The following is a 27,473-nucleotide window of genomic DNA, read 5'->3' on the forward strand; positions in this document are numbered from 1 at the left end:
ACACACACACACAATAACGTACAAATATTATTTTGGCCTAGGAGTTAGTCCTTGACAGCTGTGAAAAAGCTGGCTAGAACATAAGCATTTGACAATCATTCCTTGATTTTACCAAATATAATTAATTTCAGAGATACGAGAATACTTAAGAAATATCTACCTTGACGCATGTGTTTTTTAAAAGTCCAACCAGGAAAGTAAAATTCCTTTAAGTATTTGGGTTAATTGGAGGTTATTTTAAAGGCAAAATCAAGTTTTTAATAATAGTAATGTCTTCTGTAGGTTACAGAAAATTTTTCCGTTTTCAAAATTCATTCTAAATTGGGGAACTTGTTGTTTGGGAACTGAAAAAAAAATCTTATCTTTTTTTTTCTAAAAAATCTATGAATTAATAGGAAAAAAATGAAGACTGGGTTAACTGCATAATTTGCCTAGTTTACTGAAGGATGAAACTCTAAAGGTGTAATGATCTCTTAGAGATTATTTTTAAAACAAAAAGCCCTGCCTCTCTTATGCTGTATTTGGGCTGATAGCCATTCTACCCTTCAGGCGCAGATTCCTAGGGGAGTCAATCATACATTCTCTGTCCCACTCCTCCTCCTCATCCAGCTACACTCTGTAGGCCTTTATCACCTGGCCACACCACAAACCTGCCCCTCCTTCCCTTCTCCCTTCAGACTGTAAGCTCCTTGAGGGCACAGCCTATCTTTTTTTTTTATACTTGTATCCCCTCATGGTTAGCACAAAGCAGGCACTTCATAAATGGTAACTACCTTGAAATCCTTAATTGCTTACAACCTGGCTTCTTCCAGAGTTGCCAAAAATCTTAGTTAAGTTCCATGGCCACTTCCCAGACTTTAATCTACCTGGCTCCTCATGTTGCTTCTGTAGCACTGTTCTTGGATCTCCCCCACGCTGTCTGACCTTTCCTTCTCACTCTCCTTTGCTGGCTCATCCTCCATCTCCCACCCCTTTAAGCACGGGGAGCTCACCCAGTTTCCATCTTCCTAAAGCCGAGGTCTGCCTACACATCATTCCCCTCATCATCACCTGCCAGTGGCTCCTAACAGGTTGTAGGATCAAAGAGGAAATGCTCTATTTGACTTTCAGAGTCCTTAATAATCCTGTCCCTCTCCTACCTTTCCAACCTTCTTTCACCTTCCTCTCTCCCACGGACGCTGGGCTCCAGGGGCACTGGCCTCTTGGCTGTGCCACAAACAAGGCCCTCCATCTCCCTGCCTGTAGCCTTCTCCGGCTGGCCCCGTGCCTGGAGCTCTCTCCCTCCTCACCTCCACCTCCCGTGTCCCCAGGCTTCCTTCAAGTCCACCTTCTGCAAGAAGGCTTTCTGGGCATCCTTTAATGCTGGATAATAAACTGATATCACCTCCAACTTCTCTTGTCTTTATTGTCTTTGTGCACCCATATCTATGTTATCTGTACAGAGCTGTTTGTATATTGTCTCCCCCATTAGACTGTGGGCTTCTTGAAAACAGGGACTCTTTATTTTTGCCTTTCTTTGGATCCCCAGTGGTCAGCACAGTGCTTGGCACATAAGAGGTGTTTATAATCTATTTATTGACTTGGCAAGTAGATCAGCATGTACAATTTATTATATATCTAAAAACAAAAGCAAGCTGCATGAAATAGAGATTCCTAGCTTCATATATAATCCTGGGGGTGGGGGGAAGGTGTTGGTTCTACTTTGTACATGGAGTACATGGATATGCTCATCTTACTTTGTGTCTATTGAGGATAAAAAAATTTTCAAAGATGATTTTACCTCTCTCATTTTACAAGTGAAGAAAATTAGGCCCCAGGCAACAAAACGACTTGTCCAGGTTCACAGAGGTCATCAGTAGCAGGGTTCATGTCTTGATGCCCCATCCCCAGGGCAAGGGGCGCTCTTTAGGCCTGGTGGTGACCCAGGCAGCCCCTCACAGAGGACTTTCATCTCCCCACTACGGCCGTCAGTGACCTGTGTCCACCGTCACCCCCTCCCCGTGCACAGCACTCAGAACACTCAAGCAGGAAAATATTCAATTATATGTGTTTGTTCTGATTAAAAACATGCATATTGTTTAGTTAAGTGTCCAAAAGCACAGACATCTGTTTAAATTAGATAAAGTAATTTAAATGTTTGTTCTGGTAAAGGTAGTGATCCTAATCATGTAAGGTAAATGTTCATGCCTATCTACTGAGTTAGATGGAAAGGATTTCTCTCCCAACCAAATGAATCACCTCACTAGTTAGAGATGTACTTATCCAATTTTCAGCTGTGACTAGAAAATTACTTACCTAGAGGGAAAAACAGAATTATTGCTTTATAATATATATTCTGTACTTTATAAAAATAAAATATAAATCTAAGTTATTAAGAATGTGGATGAGTAACAAAGAATATGGATGAGATTTCAGCAAGTAAGGCAAATTTACCTTTAAAAATAGAAGACATTAGATTTATTTCTTCCTGATTAGTAAGGTGTCACTTTGATTTAAATCAAATCTGACCTATTTCACATCTCAAAATACCCACCTGATTATTGGTGAAGACCCTGAAAATATGTAACTCTGCATCAGGAGCAAATCCCTGGCACTCCCTCATGCTGGCTATCACGCCCGCTACAAAGGTGCCATGGCCCAAACCTGTTGCCCACAAGAAGAAATAAATCATACTTAAATACAATTGTTTATGTGCCCCGAAAAATCTGCCCCAAAACAACTACTCGGAAGCAAAGACTTCATTTCCAGGATTCTTGAAAAAGTATCTAATGGTTCCCTGTCCTACGTACAGAGTTCCCACCTTCTTTCCTCAAGACCCTACTTCCAAGTTTCCTCCATTTGGGAAAATCTCAGCTGCCACAGAAGACAAGTTGAAGAATTATGGTATTGAGATATACAATTTTAATAGGAAAATTAGAGGATGGAAATGACTTCTCATCACTGAGCACCAAATGGAGGTGGGGGTGGGGGGAGGGGACATGCTATTTGAAAGCCTCCCGTCTGCATTACTTTCAGGGCCTTGTGGGTCACCTACCATCATCTAGCGTTCTCTCATTAGTCCAGTTGGTTCTCTCCTTGACATTTTTGAAGTGGGGATGTTTCTCACTCAGTCCAGTATCAAAAACAGCCACTCTTACACTAGCTCCTAATTCCAGAGACAAAACAAGATCACGTTTAGATCAATTTGTTTCTTGGTTATCTACATGACATATTCCTGAACAGTGAGACAAAAAAACACAGCAGACCTAAATGACTAAGGAAAAAAGTTGGGATGGAACAGCAGGGCTGTGGTAGCCGGGGTATTGAAAGAAGGAAGCAAAGAAAATGGGGCTGGTGTATTTTGTAAGAACTTGCTTACACAATCCTACTGTTCAAAGAGACTACAGGTGAGAACATAGTGATGAACACTGCTGGCAGGTACTAGGTGAAGACCTTTGGTTTCTGTGTCTGTAGACGCTCTCTTCACAACCCTTCATCTAGGAATGGCCATCAAAGATGCTGTGGGGCCTGTATCCATCTGGAAAAAGGCAGTTTTGTAGCCCGAGTGCTGGGCACATTTTACACATGGGACTGTGTCTGTACTCAATGATGTCCCCAGAGTCTCTCTGGTACAGCACTCTCTGAATCCTTCCCAAGTTCTAGAGACACACGTCAACAGTCACAGACCCTGGACAATACTGTTCTTCTCAGGTTCTCAACAAGAATCTATTATAGAGGAAAATCCCCATCCTAGGGTATAGAAAACAGGTATGCGATGCACCCAGCTCTAGTGCGGCAAAACCACTTTGTCCCAGACAGACCCACAAAGTCCCCTTGGCCACACTCACCTCAGCCATACCCAGAGGGAGAAGAGGATCCCACCTAGTATCACAAATGTACTATCTTGGTCCCCTCGGATTGGGTCAGGAGGACCCAAATAGCTGGAAGACAGCAAAGGAAGGGGAGCAAGAAGGGAAAAAGAAGTAGAACCAACAGATGCTAAAAAAAAAAAAAATGCTTGTGTCTCAATTTGCCTAAAAGTCCATTATCTAAGCAAGGCACTGGGACTGCTCCTTTCTACACCACAATAAAACCTCCAGCTACACCTGGCTGTCTTCCTCCCTCCTTCCTCACTGCCCTGACATGTTCAAATTAGCTAGATTTCACCCAGACATAAATGGTGATGGGTACTCCCCACAAAGTGTAATGTGTCCCTGTCTTTGTCAGACATACTGTGCTGATTCTACAAAGGGAAAGCACCAAGAAAGTATCAACCTAAGAGGTGGGGTTGACAGGAAAGAGGGAAGTGGTTTCTACCCTTCAAAGTAATCCAGAAAAAGTCATGCTGAAGACAGCCATTTTTGACGGCTGTGACTAACTAAGCAATAGTCTGCTGGCTGAAGAAATACCATGTTCTAACCATACGTCTGCAGTAACACTGCCTCACTGATAGAGACGCAGTGAATTCTTTTTGAATGGGAAATCTCCTAACATGATAGTTTCACAACTGAGAACTCCTTGCCAATCTATAAGTAACGAAAGTACTGACCTTTCTTTATAAGCACCACTAGCCCTCATCTTTTGTAGGGAACTTGATGGTTTTCACAAGTACTTTCTTTATACTAAGATATCTTCTGTCCCATCTCATCCTCACAAGAGTCTGCAAGATAGGCAGGGCAGGTATAATTATCCCCATTTTAGGGAGAAGACTATTTTATAGTGAGGCTAAGTGATTTACCCAAAGTAACACAGTTACTCACTGGCAGAGGTGGGTGCCAGGCAGTCAATCTTTCTATTACATTACACTAAATTATTAAGAATTTGACAGGATTAAAATGTGATGCTCACTTCTAAAAAAAAAAAAGGATGTTTTGGCTTCACATTGACCCAACCCGAGTCAAAAATTATTGAAGTAGAAAAAAAATCACAACAGAGTCAACCTTTGCCCCTGTACAGACGTGTCCTGCCAACTTTCACAGCATCACTGACATCACAGGACATGGAAGGGCAGGCATTTCACACCCCAACATCGGCGATGCTTTGAGAACAAAGGGGCAGCTCTGGCTCTATGTAATACAAGCTTCTGAGTGCCTGGAAGCATGTTTTAAATCTGCTAGGACTTGAAGCTATTACTATTTAAAAGAACCCTGAGGTATTTAATATCTTTTTAAAACAAAAGTCACTTTTGTAATGCAAATAATTATCTACTGGTTTAGATTTTCTAATTTCAAATTGTTAATATATTAGGTTTTCTTAAAAACAAAGACTACCTAACCCCTAAAGATAAACAGGCACATTTTTGAAAAATTAGCAGTGAGCAGGAAGCCTTTACAACTAAAAAAATTATCACCACTCATGTTTATTATCTTCAGTTACCCCCATTCAGACATCTAACCCAACAAAAACCTGACGATAACTACTCACCCTAACAAAGCTTACTCTTTTACACTGGTATCAAAAATATTTAATTGGTTTTATTCTTCCCATGTCTCTACCCCAACCCAAGCAATGGAAAATAAAAATATCCTCTGCCTTCTCGTTATAAAGAAGCACTGTAAGGGCTAAATGAGTGATCTGGCCAAGCCCAGGCACCATCTTGGGGGGGGAGGGGGAGCGGGGCGGCACTTCCTCCAAATCTCTCCCAGTACTTTTCCTAAGTGCTTATCACACTCTAACCCCGAATGATACTTATTTGTGTCCCTGTTCATATCTCTCCTACTAGATTCTAAGCTCCTGTTAACCGTTTATTTGCCTTTGTACCCCCTGCAACCAGAAAAGCATCCTAAACTACTGGAATGTGATTTTGTTAAGGGAGGGAGGCTAAAATGTCGGTCAATAGCATCCCCAAGTGAGCACTTGGGCGAGAGGGAACTGGGCTGTGGACAAAGCACCCAGACTCCAGACTCCATAACTTCCAAAGCCACTAAATCTTACCCTGAGACTTCTAAGCAGACAGTGTAATGGCGATGGCCAAGACTGAGAGATCTGGGGCAGAGAAGATATAGATTAGATTTTCTACCTTTACCAAATTGAATTTTTAAGTTTTAGCAAACATATCCTGAAACCCACGTAAAAATATAAAATTAACCTAAAGGACTGCACTGATGTGGCAGACTTCGGACACAGCTGTACCTTAGAAAACAAGCGACAGAGACGCCTGACCAAAGACACTCACTGAAGAAGAGAAGAGTGGCCCTTTTCAGAGAAGCCGACGGCCATGTCAAAGAGAGACGTGTTTGACAGTCAATGCTGCACAGAACCCAAACAATGAAGAGGGAAGGGTCAGACAGAACCCACCGTACAGCTGCTTCAGCAGTGCCAGAGCACTCATTGATGGTGCTGCTATGCAAACTCCTCACCTGTATATCCCATCTGCCAGAGGACATCAGCCTGGAGGGTCTGGGCGACCTGCCGCGGGATGGCTCTCAACAAGCGCCTGCTAGAATGCCTTCCTGTTGCGTGCCAGAATCCAGAGCCTAGGGAAAGGCTTGCTCTTCTAAGGGGGCGAGATGACTGCCATTTCTGCGTCCATCTGGTCTCATTGCAGGGCACTGTGGGGTCAGCTGGGCACCAAGAAGAAAATGTCACAACAAAAAAGGAAAAAATACTTGCAAGAAGACTCTGCAAACCAGTTTTTTCTTTTGCTGTTTTACAATGGTAAGTGGAAGGAATAATGGTGGGCAGAGTCAGAGACCCCACACTCAACAAGGCCTACTTAGTGAATAACTGACCATTCAATGACAGATAACTTGCTCAGAAGAGAAGCCAGAAGCCTTTTCCAGGCCACCACAGAATTCCTTATTCTTAAAAAAAAAAAAAAAAGTAAAAATTAAAAAAAAAATTCAAATAAATAAATAAATGAATATAAAAAAAAATAAAAAGAATTCCTTATTCTTGAATCCTGCCAGTTAGGTGAGAGGCCAACAACAAACTCCATGGAATTGTTTCACCAAAGCTGCTGCCTCCTATACTGCTGCTACTTTACTTCCAATGTACACAGACACAAACAGATCTTGGGAATCACTAGATATTAAATTTTCATGGTCACAAGCAGGAACATTTAACTGGGTTCAACTGACAAGCACTTATTATATGCTATATGTATATAATATTAGCTATATGCATACACTGTGCAAGGCATTATGGATACAATAACAAAAATGAAACAATTTTGTTCTTAAAAAACTCCTGGGGAAAGAGCACTTAAAAATATAAGCACATACCAAACACGTCAAGCACACACAAGGCATGACAGCTTGGACAGAGAGCCAACCTCACAGGCAGAAAGGACACAGAGTGGCTACATGACCGTGAGCCAGTCACTTATCTCAACATTCTAGGTAACCCTCTAACATGCAAAGACACCTTCCCCCCTCCCCCCAGGGCCAGGACCATATATAATTGTGGCATCAAACTTAAGTCAAAACAGAGGCCACTAATCCATACATAAGGATCCCTACAGTTCATACTGACTCAGTTTCAATGTTACCCAGGATTCACTGTATTTTTATTTTGTTACATACTTCCCAGTAACATTTTCATCTGGATTGGGCCACACTTGAGAGTGACTTGAGTGACACCTCTGCCCAATCCATACCAATGAAATCAAAGATCTAGTCTTTGTCCCTACAAAGTAATGGGAATCAGAGAGTGGGGGTAGATGGGCACAAGAAAGGCTGACAGGAGGCGGGGGATGGGGGGGAAAGGGGGTGCATGCCTTGGAGCTGGGGTTTTACTAGGACAAGATGGAAGGGAATGAATTCTAAGTCTGGATGGAGCCTATGCAGAGACCACTGGGAAGATGGACTGGTGCAAACTGCAAGGCGGCCAGTGTGGCTGGACCAAGGAGGGCATAAAGGGGATGACATCTAATAAGCCTAGAAAGACAGGCTGGAGCTGCCTTTCAAAGGGCTTTAAATGACTGTGCCTAGAGCTATTAGTAGTTTAAAAAATCTTTTGTAAATAAATAATCCATGACCATATAGTTCTTCCTATTAAACAAAAGAATATATTTCCTTTTTAATTAATATGTAATAGTGAAAGCAGTTAAACCAGAAAAAAAATTATTTTAAAACATTTTTGAGCATGTAATTAACTTTTTTGAGATCCAGCTTGAGGGGAGTAGGTGAGGGAAGGATTTTCTCTTCACAACAGACAATTATGTCCATTCCCAGAGACTTCCTAAATAGTGATGAGAAAGGGAAGGATGGCTGTACAGTAACGATCTCTTAAAATGAAAGTTAATCCATATGTTGAAATGAAGAAAAATCTAATTCTAGATCTAGCAACTCATCCTCACTAGACTTGAGAGAAATTAAAATGCTGGGCGAAAATGACTTAAATATTTTTATTATAAAATAGTATGTATTTATGAAATGGCTTTATCATTTACAAAATATTTTGTTCCCAACAACGCTGAGATGCAGATTATCATCATTTTACAGAAACAGAATCTGAGGGTCCAACAGGTTAAGTAACATAACCTAGCTGCATGGCTGGTGGAAGAGCAAGACTCAAATGCAGGCCTTTTGGCTTCAGGTCTGTCACCTTCCCCTCATCACCTCCATCAGCCTCTGACATACCTATACTGTGTAATTTCCAGGCCTGGCCTGGCTGCTGCTCCTCAGTGCCTTCTCCTCTTCTCAGCTCACCTCCATCTCTGCATGTATCTTGTTACATCTCCCATGAGAAAGGCAAGGTCTGGTTTCTGCCTCTCTTTATGTAATGTCTAGCAATGAGTAAGCGCTTAACAAATGCTTGACAGACTATTTCTACCTTGCCAGAATGAGAAGGAAGAACCTATTTCTACGTTATCTCATTTAAAAAAAAATCCTAAACAACCCACTTGTAGAAATTTTAAAAAAATAAAATCATGCCCATCTTCTTAATGCCCATTGTCTTCTACAATCCTATCTACATAGCATGTAGCTAATTAATACCACAGTGGTTTCCAGTTTCTCAAGTTTTAAAAGTTAAAATGTGAGCAAATAAAAAATTCAGATCAGTTGAAAAATCTAGAAAAATGAGAATAATTACAGGTGTTCCATTTCTAAAGTTAATTACTATAATTTTATTTCAGCTCTTTCCAGTCTCAGCCAATTAAGGTGAGCTAACAATGAAAAAAATGATACATACTCATGTCAATTTTCATTATGTGAATAATTATTTACATAGATAAGCCAAGATTTTACTGCACAAAACCTCCCATGTTGATCCCTGGTGCTAAAATTAAGACTCCTATTAAAAACAAAAACATTCCGGGTAACTTTAATTTGTGAAGACAGAAAGCTAATGTATCTAATTATGTAGTTCTAGTTATGTTTTGATTTTTTTTAATTGTTCTTTTAAAAATTAATGAAAATCAGACAGTGAGACCGCAAGGGCCCTGAAGAAGTTTGAGACCTGTGTTCTATAAAAATTGATTGAGAAAATCAGACTGTTCAAGCTGAAAGGGTTCTTAAAGATCATTTAGTCCAATGTACTTGTTTCACGGCTGAGGAAACAGAGGTCCCAAAAGATGTTAAGTGATTGGCCCCGAGCCTCCCAAACCTGGTTTTTGCCCCTGCACTCATTCCCTATGACAGCCACAGGCTTACTGCTGCCCTGCTGTTAGTAAGCAAGTTATCTGAACCTTATTCCCTGCATCTGTTTAAGAAGTACCAAAAAATTTCAGAAGACATTAAGTCTAATATTTGATGAGCAAAGTAAAGGCATAGGATTCTATGAGCTTTTTCTTTCATTCTTCTCATAAATTATGGAAAAACCTGAGAGTTAGGAAGAAGGGCCAATAAAACTAGCAATCCACCTTCTTGGGTTACTGTGATTAATATCTTCTATTTCCCCTCAAGAAAGGTATTTTTAAAATATGAAAATTATAACTTCAGGACAAAATCTAAACATGTCAAGTTTACTTTGTCTACAAGAGGTAATAAGCTCACAATACTGAAAATAAAGGGCTAACATTAAAGATAATCTTAATATGCAACAAATGCATCTCTCTTTGAGGGTTGCAAATGTCCCTTAGGTAGTGATCTCACTTAAGGTGCTTCACAACAACTCTATGAAGAACTATAGGAACTGGCCCTCTCATTACACAGAGGAAGAAACGTCCAGGAGAAGGTCAGGGATCTGCCTAAGAGCCTCAGTATCTGAGAGGCAGGATGGGAGGCCAGGTCTCTCTGGACACCAAGACAAGGCCCTTCCCCCTCTACCACACTCTCCTGTCCATCCACACCCTGCATAGGTGTACACAGGTTACTTGACCATCCCTGGGGAAGGCAGACTTATGCAGGATCCTCCAATCCTGGAGAGGGAAAGGGAAATCCAAGGCAAGAATGTTCTTCAGACAGCGCTTTATAAAGAACGAAAAATAAACAGGTAATAGCTGAAGCAAGAACTCCAAAGGACTTGTCTCAAAGAATGGAGTCATACCCTAGGATCTAAAGCCAAAGTCACTCCTCTTTGACATGTCAAGGATCCATTTTTCTGTGGCGATTCCTTCCCACCTATCTAAATCAGAACAATCTCCACACCTAAGCAGATGGTGCTCATGGCTTGGACTTTTTAGCAAAAAACATTCACCAGTTGGTGATGGTGACAGGCCTTTCCACACGTAGTAAGGCTATGTACTCAAGGGATCTGGACCTTGGTCCAATGGATCTGATGGTGTCATATTGATGCTACAAGTCCTATGACCCGTAAGATTTCTGCGGAGGCATAATGTTAAGTATCTACAGAAATAAAACAATCCCTTTGGCTTTCCTCAGCAGGCCAATCTGTATGTCTATGAATACTAATGCCTTCCCTACTTCTCCAGGTCCCAGTAAAGCTTAAAGAGATAACAGCATACACCATTCACACTCACGTTCAGTGTACTTGAGAGAACGAAACACTCTGCGCTGGGGAGTCACTCTCTTGATGTTGGGGTGATCTTCTAGAGTCAGCACTCCTGTTTTCTGTTTTTCTTTTATCTGTATCACTTCAAAGTCACTGGGGTAGTCACTGGATGGATTGTTCCGAGGTATAATCCTCCAATTTTCTATTTCACTGCTTTTCAGTGCACTCGAAATAAACTTATTTCTAGCCTTGGCTGTAAAGTATCCATTGAATGCCACAATATACTCTGAAAGCAACCACCACAAACAAAATAAGCATTTCAAATGCATTTTATATCAAATGCACAGCATATTTTATAGAATCCAACCATTCATTTTTATGCCTTAGTATCAAAAGATCCCACTCTAAAGCAATCATTTGTATCCCCAAACCCAAGAGCAACAACGTAAATCTAACTTTTACACACCAAGCAATGGTTGGTAAAGCTCCAATTAAAACTGTTTTGGCTGGTGCAACAACTCACACAGAACATATAGACCTTTTCATTTAAAATGGGGGGGGGGGGGAGGCGGCGCACGTGCGTGCACGCATGTGTAAACGTCCTGAGAAGATAGTTCCAAAAATTAGGCACACCTAAATTAATTTACTTGTTCAGTGCCATACCAATCAAACTACCGAGAAATTATTTTATAGAGCTAGAAAAAACAGGAACAAAATCCATCTAGAAGAACGAAAGGTCCAGAGTATCAAGGGAATTAATGAAAAGAACTGCTAGGGAAGGTGGCATAGCCATACCAGATCTCAAATTGTATCATAAAGCAGCAATCATCAAAACTACTTGGTACTGGCTAAGAAACAGAGGGGTAGGTTCAATGGAATAGGCTGGGTACACAGGAAACAGTAGTCAATGATTATAGTAATCTTCTGTTTGATAAACCCAAAGACCCCAGCTTCTGGGATGAGAACTCGCTATCTGACAAAAACTGCTGCGAAAACTGGAAAATAGTATGGCAGAAACTGGGCATAGGCCAATGTTTAACACCTTATACCAAAATAAACTCCAAATGGGTACACGATTTAGATAAAAAGGCTGATACTATAAACAAATTAAGGGAGCAAGGAATAGTTTATCTGTCAGATTCATGGAGAATGGAGGAATTTATGACCAAACAAGAAATACAGAACATTATGAAATGCAAAATGGATAGTTTTGATTACATTAAATTGAAAAGTTTTTGTACAAAGCCAATGCAACCAAGATTCAGCAGAAAACTGGGAAAGAATTTTTACAACTAGTTATCTCTGATAAAGGCTTCATTTCTAAAATATATAGAGAACTGAGTCAAATTTATAATAGAAGTCAATTGATAAATGGTCAAAGGATATGAAGTTTTCAGAGAAAGACATTAAAACTATCTATAGTCATATGAAAAAATGCTCTAAATTACTACTGATTAGAGAAATGCAAATCAAAACAACTCTTGAGGTACCACATCTCACCTATCTGTTTGGCTAACATGACAAAACATAGAAAAATGATCATTGTTGGAGATGTGGGAAAACTGGAACACTAATTCATTGTTGGTGGAGTTGTGAATTGATCCAATCATTCTGGAGAACAATTTGGAACTATGCCTAAAGGGCTATAAAAGTGCGCATACCTTTTGATCCAGCAATATCACTTCTAGGGCTGTATCCCAAAGCAATCATAAAAATGGGAAAAGGACCCACATGTACAAAAATATTTATAGCAGCTCTTTTTGTGGTGGCCAAGAGCTGGAAATTGAGGGGATGCCCATCAACTGGGTAATGGCTGAACAAGTTGTGGTATATGAATGTAAATGATGAGCAGGGAGACTTCAGAAAAACCTGGAAAGACTTATATGAACTGATTCTGAGTGAAGTGAGCAGAACCAGGAGAAAATTGTACATAGTAACAGCCACAATGTGTGATGACTGACTGACAGACTTAGTTCTTCTCAGCAATGCAAAGACCTAAAACAATTCCAAAAGACTCATGAGGAAAAATGTCATCCACATCCAGAAAAAGAAATATGGAGACTGAATACAGATCAAAGCAGACTATTTTGTTTTTTTGTTTTATGTTTTTCTTTCTCATGGTTCCTCCCATTTGTTCTAATTCTTCTATACAACATGACTAATGTAAAAATGTTTAATAGGAATGTATATGTAAAGCTTATATTGGATTGCATGCCGTCTTGGGGAGGGGGTGGGGAGGAAGGGGGAGAAAATTTAAAACTTATGGAAGTCGATGTTGAAATCTAAAAATAAATAAATTTATTAAAAATAAAAAATAAAAATAGTGGCAAATCTCTACTCAGATTATGCAGAATGGAAACCCAAAATTTCAGAGCTAGTGAACAGAACATAATGTTAAAGCTGGGAAGGAACTTCAGAGATCACCTAATCCTATGCCCTGATTTGACATTTCTCAGAGACAAAGTGTCTTGCCCAAGATCTCACAGTTAGTGACAGAACAAGGATTACAAATAAGTTTGACTTCCAGGGCCAGGCTTCTGTTCATTTCTCTAGCCTGCATTCTGGTCTTCTTAATATCAATATACAAATATTAATCTTGTAAAAAAGGAACCTTCCAGGGGATCAACGTTCAGATAAATAATAAAGAATTTGAGTTTCCTTGTTTAAGATGAGCTAACCATACTGGAAAAATAAAAGACTTAAGCTTATTTTATATCAAAGTGCCATACACATAACCCATCTAAAATCTGTTTAAGTGGTAAGACTTAATACTAAAGTAAACAGCAATGTTTGCTGGCAAGAAAAAATCATAGTTCAAATGTTTAGTCAAAATGATACCATTCATTCACCCATCAGTAGGGGAACGGACAAGTAATGAACACAATAGGACATTAACGTGCTATAAGAAACAGAGCCTATGAGGAGTTCAGGGAAGCAGAATTCTGTGAGAATGGATGGTGGGGGAAGCAAGCAGAAGTAGGAAAGCAATATAAGGACAGCAATATAAACAGAAGGAGCAGCAAGTGAAATGGGATGTTGTGAAGTGACCCATGACCAAGAGGAGCAATTCGAGGAGGCCTCTGTGCCTGTGTCTGTGAGGAGATGCGGGCTGTGCTATAGGGGTGTCCCCCAACAGGGGATGGAGCCTCTGTCCATTTCTTTGTTCTGTTTCCCTTTTTTTTTTTAATTTTATAAGAGGGGGCTCTCTCTGAGGAGTCCACTGGAAAATCCAGGTAATATAAAGACAAAACATCAATAAATCGTATTTTCAAACCAAAAAAATACTATCATTACCGTGTTCCACGACTGTTGAAGAGAACTCCACCTTCAAAGAAAGAGGGGAGCAGCCAGAGCAGAGAGGGCTCTCATGGGACGAGTTTTCCAGCCTGCCTGCCCACTGCCTCTTGCCACAGAGTAAAACCACACTTAAAAGCAGCCAGATGTTTACAAACTTCATGGTCATGAGAGAATGTGGTCTCAAAATGCCGTAAATTCAAATCACGTTTTTTCCTTCTGGTCTATTAGTTCATTTTTGTTTCAGCCAAAAGTTGAAACATTGCTGGTCAGCTGTCTTTTACAGTCTTGTCCAACACAAGTAAAAGTTAAATTCCATGGTCTTTTGGGGTTGAGCCTGAAAAAAGGCATTCATTTCTTTCTTCTCTTCTTCTCCATCTTCGATGCAGGCTTCACTCACTCTGGCTGTGACAACTGAGTCCTGAGTTCCATTTGTACTGAGGAAGCAAAGTCCAAAAAGGAATTATCAACAGGCTCGAAAGCTAACCTACAAGACGAAAACAAAGCACACATACTTTACTAATATCTCCGACATCAATCTAGATATAAACCAGAGATGGACCTTAGAAATCGTGTAGTGCTGAACTCCATCTTACACAGAAGAAAAGGGAAACTGAGAGATGAAGGAACTTGCCCAAGGACTCACTGCTAGGCAGCAGAACCAGAGAAGAATGGAGACTCCTTTGTGCCCCTGCCCCGTGCGGCGCACGGTCTTTACACCAAATACACCATGACTGCTTCCTGCCTCAATCATTCAAACAGAGATGTCCCAGGTTGCAAGTCAACCAAATACTCAAAAGAACAGCCAGGAAACAGTGATTCTTGAGATGGTTGCTTCTTACAATCTGCAACCTCACACTGTTCTCTCCCCCTCCACAACCTATGACATTTTTGTGTTACCAATGTTCTGAGGTCTGCCAATGGGCACTGCTTTTCCTAAAAAGTACAGTCATCTCCCAGGAATGCCTGGTAAAATTCCCTAAATTGTGTTCAGGGGAAAAAAAATTTAAAAAATAAAGATTCCTCAGAAACTGGAATATGCTCAGTTATATACTTTCTTTAGAGATGTTTTACTCTTTTTTTTTATTCCTTTTGCCCTTACCCAGTTTCATTTACAGAAAATTTCTTTTTCTTTCACTCATTCAATATGAGTGTGTGTGTGTGTGTGTGTGTGTGTGTCATCGGTTATGCAAAGAACACTGTAGGAAAGGCAGAAGAAAGAAAAAGGCAATTCTTACCTCATGAAATTCACAGTCTAGGAGGGGAGTGAAGGTGCCTAAAAGACCTAATATTCTGTAACTGCAAAATAAGTAGATAAACAAATATAATAAAAGATGTGGTCCAAAAGTAAAACAAAAGAGGTACAAGATCCAGTTCAGAGGAAGGATTAATTCTGGCTGGGGAAATGGGTAAGATTGCAATGGTACCTGAGCTAAGTCTTTAAGGTAGAAAGTGGACAGGCAAGAGCTTGGGAGGATTTCTAATTACATTAAGCTTCAAGCACAAGGAAATTTCAAGCAGCCGTACAAGCCATGTTGGATAGATTAGGTCAATGAAGGTGTAGGGCCTACACGGTAGGCAAACCAGTCTCAATTTGTCAATCAAACCCTACTGTTGCCAGGTACTGGGCTAGGTGCTGGGAATACAAATTCAAAGAATGCTCATAAGGAGCATACAAATATATTTAAATTTGTTGCTTAAGATGAAGAAATATACTTTGTTCTTCTCTGCCAAAACATGGGTGCAGAAAGTCATTTGCACTGTCACACAGGGCCATTTGGGTTCAATTAAAGAAGAAATGTGGTAAAATCAAGAATGGACTGATGTAAAAACACACACGTGAATAAATGTACTGTTTAAAATATTTTATAATGTTGTATTTTTAAGTGGAAACTATAAAAGAGACTTGTAGGCTCAAACTAAAACTGTCTCTAAGAGAAGTGTTTTTATTTGTAGATTCCCAAGAATTATATCTTAATCTGGCTTGGGCAGCAACAGGAGTCTGGTGGTCTGCCAATATGACCTGGGTTTGACACCTCTGGTGTACATGGTATCAAAGGCTGCAGAGGGGTCCAGAACAATGAGAACTAAGCAAAGGGCATTCGGAGGAAATACAGGATAAAGTATTTAAAGAAAGAAAGAACATTCTTAAGTAAGAAATTAAGGGGAGAAAAACCTTATTTGTATAGGCAGGAAAGGCACTTGAGATAGCAGTCTTCTACATCACATGATCCCTATCTGCTAAACCCCTTGCTTGTCCTAAGATTGCCTCTAAAGTAACAGAAAAGCACTTCTGTGGGTTTCTGATTCCTAAATGTGAAGAGATTAACTAAAAACATAAAGAACCTGTGGTTCCTTTTGGAAACATTAAGCACCAGGAAGTATTTTCCTGTTTTGCTCAGATTGGCTGAACCCGGTAATAGTCTAGGGAGTTTCACTGAAGTCTTGTTTGTGTCTAAGGAACCAATCCTTTGAAGTGTCTGTTGCTTGTGCTGGGGTATCAAATGATGTCAGTGCCCATAATTATTGGGAGATGAGAATAGGAACTTATGTTTTTGTGGTTACCCAACGCCAAAATAAGAACATGGAGAGACAAGAATTGGATACCCTTTGAGGGAAAAAAAAATTGTACAATGGGGGAGGTCGAGATCTAAGAAACTTATTTTGAGGAAGTCATCAAATATGGGTCATCAATTAGAAATCAATCAATCAGTAAACCTTTATTAATTGCCTACTATGCACCAAGGAATGTGCAAAGAACTGGAAATAAGTAACTCTGTAAGATGGTAAAAATAAATAAATAAATAAATTCTACAAACTAGATCCCTGGTATAGTCCTCTTTATGCCAAAGAGGCAAGGAAACAATACACAATTAACTGTCCACAAACCTATGATCTAAGGAAGGTGATACTGACTCACTATTTTGTCACAGGATAATAAAGTGCATTAAAAATGACAAAATATAAAGGTACACCTATTCTGCCTTGAATTTCACCAGTCCACGTGGTCCCAAAGCACAGATATTTCACTTTTCGCCCCCTAGATAGGCTAATTGCTCAATTCATCTGTCTCACTTACCTCATTCTTCAAGTCAGCCCTGTCAGTTTTCACCTTATCAAATGTGGAAGTGCTATCTACTGATTAAAAAAAAAGGAAGGACCATACAAACTACACAGCAGCTCCCCATACAGCACAGAGTGATGTCCAGAGACACTGAGGTCTCCTCTGATGTGGAGATGACGCTGAGGTCTAGAAAAGCACAAGCTCTGACAGAGCTGACCGAGCTGGAAAGACTTCAAGTATGGACCTAAGAACAGATCAAGGAAGAGCCCAGATAGGTTCACAAAGTGTGAATGGATGACTAAAACGATGGCCACCAGTTTGTTAATGTTTTCAGACACGGTGGCTCAGGGGTTCTTAACCTGTATATGATCAGTTTCCTTCCCAATCCTATGTATTATGCATTTTAAAGCATTACTCTGAGAGTGGATCCACAGGTTTTACCCATCTGCAAAAGGGGTCCATGACACCAAAAAATGTTAAGAAGCCCTAACAACAGTTTCTTAACAGCGGCTAGATGGCATTGTGGATCAAGAGCTAGACCTGTAGTCAGGAAAATCTGCGTCCATTCTTGCCTCACACATTCACTGGCTAGATAATACGGGACGAGTCATTTCTGCCTTAGTTTCCTCATTTGTAAAATGAGAACAGTATTTCACAAGGTTGTGAAGATCAAATGAGATCACATATTTAAGGTGTTCTGAAAAATCTTACAGAGTGATGGAAATGGTAGCGATTATTCTTAGTATTGTTATTAAAAGTCCAGTGGTATCAAACTCACATAGAAACAGATCCCAATAGGCCATATGCTGTCTTAGGATAACACAAATTAACATTATGTTGTATTCTATTTTCATTTTGTTGAACATTTCCAACTACATTTTAATCCAGTTCCCTGCTGAGTTTTGCTGCCCAAGAGACTGACATCTCTGATTAAGATCATTTACGAAGGTGTAAGAGGGCTGCCAATCTGTTTAGATGGGAGGAGTATAAAACCATACAAATGAAATCTCAGATTCATGAAATATTTAACATAAGGAAAAACAAATGATCAAAGTTACCTTCCTTGTGCTTTTCAGTAACATGCTTGCTGTAGGGAAAAATCAGGGATTATCTTCAAAATCTGGGCTTGCCTCATGTTTTTAAGTTTTGTTTTCAAGTCTCTTTGGCTTGCTTTTTTCTATTTTTGTATTTCAAACTTAACATTACACCAAACAAAATGTTCCTGTCCGTGCACACAGTAGAAGAAAAAAGTATTGCATACTGCAGGCCTCATGTACAATGTGCTTGCTAGTTAAATGTATATTAAATTCAACCTATAACTCTGAAAGCTTTTCTGCTTGTCTATGATTTGTTTCCAGCATTCCTTCTATTCTCTTCTGAGCATTACTTAAAAAAAAAAGAAAGGAAAAAACCTTCAATGACCTTCTTTTCTGGCCATCCTATCTATCTCCTCCTTAATAAAGTCCTGATAACAGATATGCATCATCAAGCAAAACAGATTTTTACATTATCATGTCTGAAAATGTATGTCTTGTCCTGCATTTTAAGTCCCTCCGCTCTCCGTCCCAAGGTGGAGAGTATACTTAAACCACAGTCTCTAGAATTATGGCCAATCACTAAATTAATCAGAGTTCTGAAATCTTTTGGTTGTTTTACTTTGTAATGTTGTTGTTATTGTATACACTGTTCTCTTGGTTCTGCTTACTTCAATCTGCATCAGTTTCCACAAGTCTTCCCAAGTTTTTCTGAAGCCATCCCTCATGATGTAACAATATCATCTCTTATGATGTAATAATATCACATTACATTCATATACCATAATTTATTCAGCTATGCCCTGATTCACAGAGACCCCTTTAAGTTCCAGTTCTTAGCTCTAACAAAAAGTGCTGCTATCAATATTGTTGTATGTAACTAATACTTTAAAGAATAGATTGGTCTCTACCAAATAACTGAAAAGCAAACTTCTAGAAAACACATCTTGTCTTTTTACTGACTAACATCGTAAAATTAGAGGTACATCTTAATAGGGAAAAAACCACTAATCACATAAAATTACATCACTTTAAAAATCACATATTTAACAGGAAAATGATAACCATGAATAGGACATAGCTTCAAAATGTCAAATCATCAGTGTATCACAAAGCTTGTAATGAACCTTTTATCAGAAATTATACTCCTTTTGTGGTTATGTCCCACACGTATCTAAAACTGCTTATAACTACCAAAACAAAGCAAAATTCCCTGGAAAGCCATAAACTTTTAGCTGTTCTTTTTAATAGGAGTTCGCAAATATGAAATCTCTTGTTCACCAAAACTGGTCAGGGTGCTATTAGGTCTAAGCTCTTTGTCAAAAGTTTCATTTCCCTATATCACAGTTGAAATATCATTAGTACAGCTATGTGCGTAAACATATATTATTAATGTATCATAAGTTTAATAGGAGAGTGACTTAATAAATCCTTTTTCATTCATCCATTCACTCAAACATTTGTCTTATCTTCCACAGAATTGCAAGAGAAATGAAAAAAAGCATTTATAGCTAGTACAACAGAAGAAAACAGGAGTGCAAACTTCTGAGCATAATTTAGTATTAATGTGCTTTAAAATTCCCCTTCTAAGAATATTATTTGAGAATCTAATTCAGCAAAGTAGGGGGTAGCATATCCTTCAAAATGCTCATCAATGAGATGTCCTACTTCATGGTGGATTAGAAGATTTTACTGAGTTATTTCTTTAGACTCAGAAGCAGAGGCCAGAAAGTTTGGGGGTTTTTTGGGTATGTGTTTTTTTTTTAAACTGTGGAAACCTAGATTCACACATAAAAATTACATGCTTAAAATATGATATTTCACTCATAGGCTAAAATTAAGAGGATCATCTGATCCTCACCCAACTAATACAAAGAATGAAGCAATACCAACTCTCAAGACACTTCCATTCTAAGAGGGGAGATAATAAGTATATATATCTAAGTATAGACAGAATAGATACGAATACAAATAAATGCAAAATAGTCAATTAAAAAGCTTATGAAAAAGGGAATTATACATTCAATAGAGTGTTTAAGTTGTCTTGAGAAAAGAGAAGAATTCTATGAGGCCAAGGTAAGGACAGAGTGCTTTCCAGGCATGGAGGACAAGAGCCAGGGCAGATAGGAGGTCACAGTCAGAGTGCAGAAAGGGGAATTATGTATAACAAGGCTTGAACGACAAATTGAGGCCAATTGGGGCCAAATTATGAAGAGCTTTAATAGCTAAAACAATCTTGTATTTGATCCTACAGGCAACAGGGAGCCACTGAAGTTTACTGAATAAGGGAATGACATGATAATAAGATCCACAATGAAGGAAAATCACTTTTGCAGCATTACGTAAGGTTGGACTGGAGTAGGGTCAGAGGGCAAGGTGACCAATTAGAAAGCCAACTGCAGTAACCTAAGGCAGGGGTTCTTAATCTGGGATCCGCAAAATTAATGGTCCTCAGCTAAGAGGGAGGAGGGGAACTTTGTGGGAGTCTTGAAGAGAGAAGATTTGGAAGAGTTTCTGTGGGGAGTGAGATAGGAAATCAACTGGGGGAAATAAAAGGATTTTCTCATGCAATGAGGAATACAGTCCAAGGTGAATAATATGAATTTTTAAGCAAGGAGCAAGTTAAAGAAGCCAGCAACAGCTGTGATCAGAGCAGATCAGGGTCTCACTTCCAACTTCCAGACCAGTCTGAAGCCTGTAGGGTAATAAACAGGGCAGGAATCCCAAACCAAAGGGAAGTCCATAAGGCCTATCACACGTAACTCATATAGCTTTCCAGCTGACCAGATAGTGACTGAGTCCAGCAGTAGTCTACTGGAATGTCAAATGGGCAAGCCCATAAATGTGTTGTTCAGACCAAAACCCAAACTTCAAGGGCTTAGACTGTCCTGGATTATACCACACTGAGAGCACTGAAACAGCCTGAGCCATCCCTGAGATCCTGAAATAACATAATGCTTAATACCTTAAGAAAGAATTCCACTAGAGAGCAGGATGCACCAGACACAAACCCAGGAGAACTCCAAAACATCACCAGCAAAGCCTCAAAGAAAAATAAATCTTGGGTACAAGTTAAAATAGAATTTCTGGAAGAGATGAAGCAAAGGTCTTTTTAAAAAGTTCTAAAATGTTTCTATAAATTAAATGAGAGTGCTAGAGGAAAAAAGTACAAAGAAAGAATTTGGAAAGGGAATTAACAGCTTGGCTAAGAGGGACAAAACCTTGCCTAAGCTTCAAACTCCCAGAAAATTTAATGGACCAAAGAGAAGCCAGTGATTCTATGAGAAAACAAGAAATAATAAAACAAACTCAAAAGGTTGGAGAAAAAAATAGATGAAAATGTAACTGACCAGGAAAAACAGATTAAAAAGAGACAATCTGGAGAGTTGTTGGACTCCTGAAAAAATGACCAAAAATAAAACACAAAAAACCATAATAATACATTTATTACTATATGCCAGACAGTGTGCTAAGTGCTTTATAATTATTATGTCATTTGATCCTCACAACAACCCTGGGAGGGAGGTGCTATTATTATGCTCATGTTACAGATGAGGAAACTGAGGCAAACAGAGGTGAAGTGACTTGCCCAGGGTCACACAACTAATAAATGACTGAGGCCATATTTGAACTCAGGTCTTCCTGACTCCAGGGACAATGCTCTGGCACTAAGTGGCACTGTGCCACTTAGCCTAGGCAATGTATTTCAAGAAGTCATAAAAGAAAACTGCCCAGATCTTTTTGAACCATAAGGCAAAGTGGAAATAGAAAGAATCCTCTGGTCACCTCCTTCTGAAAGAAATGCCAAAATGAAAACTCCCAGGTATATCACAGCCAAAATCCAGAACTTCCAGATCAAAGAAAAAATGCTGCAAGCAGCCAGAATTAAAAAATTCAAGTACCAAGAAGTCATGGCCGGGATTCACACACGATTTAGCAGCCAGTACTATAATGGACTGGAGAATTTATAATATAATATTCCAGAAGCAAAGGCTAGAGGCTTAAAACAGAAACAACTTACCCAAGTGGGGAAAAAAATAATCCTCAAGTTAAAAAAAATGAAAAAGAGAGAACTTCCAAGTATTCCCAATGAAAAGATCAGAGCTGTGTAGAAACTCTTACATGTAAATACAGGAGTCAAGAGAAACAACAACAACAACAAAAAAATCAAAGATGAGTAAACAATCATAAGAAACAAAACAAGGATAAACTATTTACATTCTAACATGTGGAAATGACATATGTGTCCAATCTGAACATCAAAGATCATTTGTTGTTGTTATTCAGTCATTTTCTGTCACACCTGACTCTTAATGACCTCACTGGGATTTTCTTGGAAAAGAAACTGGAGTGATGTGCCATTTCCTTTTCCAGCTCCTTTTATAGATGAAGAAACTGAAGCAAACACGGTGAAGTGACTTGCCCAGGATCACACAGCTAGTAAGTGTCTAAGGACAAATTTGAACTCAGGAAGATGAATATTCCAGACTCTAGCCCCAGCCCTCTATCTACTGTGCCCTCTACGTAGGTTTAGGAGAGGTAGAGCATGGAGTCAAGAGATTCTAGTCAAATACAGGAATGTCAGAGTTTCTGATTAAGAGAAACAGCATGTGACTATTCCTGTGTATGGTTAAGGTTGTCTGTAGGACAAAGTCAGGGAATTCAGGAGACCAAGGAATTCAAAGGCCACAGTCTGAAGGAGCATACATATGGACATGCTGAAGTCTCCTGGCATAAGGGCAGGAGTTGGGGAGGAGAAGAAGATAGAAGGGATAGTAATGTAAAATAGGAGTGGAAGGACAGGCTGGATTGAGACTGTGGAACACTTAATACCAGGCTAAAGAGCAAAAGGAAATTATCGAAGACAACCTAGGGAAACTCAAAAGACTCAAGTGGAATGCTGAAAACAGCCTGGATCACACAGACAAAAATCTATTCGCAGCACCTTTATTACTACTTCCTTGTATGGTAGGATGGCAAAGTGCAAAGAAAACTAAACCTGAAGTCAGAAAACCTGTTTGAGCCCACTTTTCATGTACACACCCTGGGCAAGTGATTTTAGCTCTGTCCTGAAACAAAAAATAGGCAGTGAAAGGACTGTCACTCACTATTATTATGAATCCTTCAGGATGAAGCATTGAGGCCTAAGTCCTTTTGTACACAGCAGAGCCCAATTCAAGAATCTCTAGACCAGAAGTGTCAAACTGCACCTGAACTAGATTAAAATGTAACTGGGAAATGTTTAACAAAATAAATAAAAATACAGAACAACAAGACAATGTTAATTTGAGGTTAAGTTATATGGTCCTCAGAGATCCACCTTTATTGAGTTTGACACCACTGCCCTAGACAAACCTATTATGCAGATAAAACTAATTTCAGCATTGGCCCTCTTCTTCATGGCCAATCCAAGGCATGTGCTCTCAGGCTCAGTGATCAGCACAGCCAGCTAGTACCCTCCAGCCTCTCTCAAATAAAATTGGTTTTAGCTGGATAAAATAATCCCCAGTAAAGAAACAGGCATTTTCACTGGGCCCTTCTGTAAACACCACCCCTCTCCACCTTTGTTGTCTAACCCACACCCATTAATGGGAATGGGGACACTAATGGGAATTTCAGGCCAAAGCAAGCAATTACTGTCAATGTTGAGATTAATGTGGTTTGGAAGTGTCATTTAAAATAAAAGCAAATGTTTAACTGATTTAGATTGTGTAGAATGTAGAGACAGAAACATCTAAAAAAAAAGCAAATGTTAATTTATTTAAACTGTGTAGAAAGTAGAAAGAAACTTCAGGGAGCCTAACAAATTAAGCAAGATACAGGCCCAATCCTAATAAAGAGAATCTTAACAAATCTAATTTTCACATTTTTACCCCTTTAATACTCATATACTATTCTGCATTATAGCTATTTGTGTACCAGTCTCGTCTCCCCATTAAATTGCAAGCTCTTTGAAGAACAGATGTATTATGCCTTTGTACCTTTCTCTTAGTACAGAACATCCTGAACCAGGCAAGCATATAAAAAATGTTTATCAAACTTACTGTCCAGCTATTTCACTCATGTCTTACTCTTCCCGACCCCATTTGGGACTTTCTTGGCAAAAATACTGGAGTCGTCTGCCACTTCCTTCTCCAGCTCATTTGACAGATGAGGAAACTGAGGCAAACAAGGCAAAGTAACTTGACCAGGATCCCACAGCTAGTGTCTAAGGCCAGATTTGAACTCAGGAAGATGAGTCTTCCCGACTCCAGGACCGGTACTCTACCCACTTCATCTCTCAGCTGCCCTTATTAAACTCAAAGGGTGTTAAATGTAGGCACAGTAACCTAACAACCCATGTTGAAGGACAACTAGATTTTAAGATCCCAAGCTCTCATTCTGAATTTGAAACTTAAAACAAAGAACTAAAAAAATCTTTTATTCACTTAGAAAAGCCAGTTGCTATGTTAAATAATAATAAACAGAGTACAACTAAAAAAACTCTTTAAAATCTGATACTACCACCTGACAGGTAACACACCTACAGACTTATCACTTTTGTTTTTTCCCCTAAGGTCAAGGGCCAGAGTTTGTTGTTCTTGTTAGTCCACCTTTATTAGCCTAAAGACTGTTTTACCGGATGTGCAGTAAACATCTGAAACCAAACCTGTCTAAAACAGAACTCATTCTTTCTCCCAAACCCCTCCCTTCTCTTACCTTCTCTATCATTGTAGAGGGCAACCCCATCCTCCCAGTCCCTCGGATTCCCAACGTAAACATCACCTGAATTCCTCACTCTCACCCCAACCCCTCTTCCCCCAATCCAATCTGAAGCCACAACCCGTCAATTTCACCTTTTCAACAGCACTTAAATATGCTCCCTTCTCTCCTCCGACACTGCCCCCACCCTGGTACAGACCCTCATCACCTCACACCTGGACTACATCAATAGCTGCTGGGTGGGTCTGCCTGCCTCAAGTCTCTTCTCAGTTCAGCCACTGAGGCAGGTCCCCCATTCAATAAATTCCAGGGACTCCCTACTGACTCCAGGAGCAAGTACAAAATGCTCTGCTTGGCTTTCAAGGCTCTTCGGAACCCAGGCCCCTCCTACGCCTTACTCTCCCAACCTCCTCTTCAATCCAACGACAATGGCTTCCAGGTGGTTCCACAAGCAAGACTCTCCTCTTTGCTCTGAATATTCTCTCTGGCCATCCCCCATACCTGAAACACTTTCTCTCCTCTCTGATCTCTGACCTTCCTAGTTTCCTTTAAGTCCCAACTAAAATCCTACCTTCCCCAACTCATCTTAATTCCAGTGCCTTCCCTCTGTTAATTACTTCCTATTTATCCTGCAAATAGCTTGCTTTAAATATATGTTGCATGTTGTCTCCCCCTTTAGACCATTAACTCCTTCAGGTGAGAGGCAGTCTTTTGCCTCTTTTTGTATCCTGAGTTTAGTACAGTTCCCGGCACTTAGCCAGGGCTTAATATTTACTGACTGATTTTCAAGAACCTCATGGACTCACAACTGAGAATTGGGCTCAGGAAGATACATGGTATTGCCTCCATCACCGTGTCTCCAGGACATTTATGACCTGACTTCTGAATACCAGAGTACCAGAAGCAGACTGAGCCTGGGAGGTGACATGACAATTAATTTCGAAGATTAATTAAAGGACCCTACTGTGTGCAAGACTTTGTACTAGGTGTTGCAAGGGACATAAAGATAATTCCTACTCATCCCCCAGCAGGCCTCAAAGAGAACTTTGTCTTTCACCTCTCTAATGCATTTATCATGAATTATAGTGATTTGTGCAGTGTCTTATCTAAACTTTGTCTCCCCAGAACCCAGTACAGCGTTCTGCACGCGAGAAATTAATGTGTGTATGTACACATGAAGATTCAATCCTGACACTTCCAAGCCATGTGACCTTTCTCAGACCCTCTCAAACTTCTGCAAAATAGGAATTAATTGTATGAGATAAAGCAACTTCAGCCGCCACAGACTAAAAGACCTACGGAGAAGGCTAATGCCCCATCCTCAGGGCTCTCCCTCCGGACACCTCCATACCCCCAGGCTCAGGCTGGCAATGCAGGGCGCCCACAGCCCTAAGTGCCCAGCATGGGGCTAAGGCCGGGGACACAAAAGCAGAAAAGAGGAGCCCGGTCTAACGGGGCCCCCGGACAGGACAGCCGGGAGAGAAGCTCGGAGGCTGCCCATCCCAGGGGCTTCTTCTACAAATCCGCCCGGGGCTGGAAGTTAGCAGGAGGACCGAGGCAGAGATGGGACAGCGGGGATCCGGGGAGGGGGGGGGCAGTGAAAGTGGGGAGCCCGACACCGACCAAGAGCGTGCATTTCATCTGTCGCTGGCGGAGTTCTACAAACGCACGGCACGTTTTGAACCCACTCCATTCTAACAAAGACCATGAGAGAGGGATTGCTGCGATTGTCCTTATCTTACAGGTGAGGAAACTGAGGCACAGAGCCGCTGCGTGGCCTGCCCATCAAGGGCGAGTGCGGGGCAGGGTTCCAACGACGGTCCTCCTGATGCCTAAAAGGAGGTGAAGCGAGCACCCCGCTGCCAGGCTCACCCCACACGGCTGGGATTAGCCCATTTTCCGGGCGGGGAGACTGGGGCGCGGAGGGAGTGGGGGCCTTGCCCAGGGTCACGCGGCGGAGGAGGTTGTACAACAATAACAACGTCGGCCAACACTCATGCGGTCCCTGAAGGGCTGCCATGCTGGGAGGTGGGCGCTGTTATGATCCCATTTGACGGAGGCGGAAGCTGAGGCCGCCGAGGTCAGGTCACTCGCCCGGGTCAGCCGGCTGGACCTCGTCGGCGGCTGGCCCCTGACCAAGCCCGGAGCCTCTCCTCGCCCCGCCTTGCCGGGGCACCCCTCCACACCCCGGCTCTCCCCTGGCTCTGCCCAACGGCGGCCTCTGCCCACCCCAACTGTGCGCGGGGTGGTCCCCGGCCTCCCCCCGAGCACGGGCCCGGGCCGCTCCAGCCGGGACCACGCGGGCCTCAGCCGCTGGAGCCCCGGAGGCACCGCCAGGAGGCCTGCGGGGGCTGCAGGCTCCGGGGTCCGAGGCCAGGGAGGCCGGACGTACCTGCTCCTCTGGCCGGCGGCGGAGCAGCCCCTTTTAAGCCCCGTCCCCCCGACCCCGGGGTAACGGAACGGCGGCAGCGGCGGTGGCGGCGACTGCACACACACCTCCGTCCTCCATGGGGGGGTGGGGGGTGGGGAGAAACTGTTTACTACCGAGTCTCGCGAGACGCACT

The 27,473-nt window shown here is 41.0% G+C and overlaps 1 protein-coding gene across 2 annotated transcripts in view; it reads right to left on the minus strand.

Moving 5' to 3' along the window:
• MBTPS1 (membrane bound transcription factor peptidase, site 1) overlaps positions 1-27,473 on the minus strand; it is a 71,888-nt gene extending 44,415 nt beyond the window's left edge. The window contains exons 1-6 of one of the 2 annotated variants that reach the window (XM_036750375.1): positions 27,302-27,473; positions 14,110-14,546; positions 10,844-11,101; positions 6,339-6,542; positions 3,035-3,145; positions 2,534-2,643 (exon numbers count right to left, since the gene is read on the minus strand). In XM_036750375.1, the coding sequence (XP_036606270.1) occupies positions 2,534-2,643; positions 3,035-3,145; positions 6,339-6,542; positions 10,844-11,101; positions 14,110-14,278 (852 nt within the window). In that variant the 5' untranslated portion in view covers positions 14,279-14,546; positions 27,302-27,473. Of the gene's footprint in view, positions 1-2,533; positions 2,644-3,034; positions 3,146-6,338; positions 6,543-10,843; positions 11,102-14,109; positions 14,597-27,301 lie in introns of both variants that reach the window. The other variant, XM_036750374.1, reaches the window with a different exon arrangement.

Source organism: Trichosurus vulpecula, chromosome 3 (assembly GCF_011100635.1).
Source record: "Trichosurus vulpecula isolate mTriVul1 chromosome 3, mTriVul1.pri, whole genome shotgun sequence".
NCBI classification, from domain to species: domain Eukaryota; kingdom Metazoa; phylum Chordata; class Mammalia; order Diprotodontia; family Phalangeridae; genus Trichosurus; species Trichosurus vulpecula.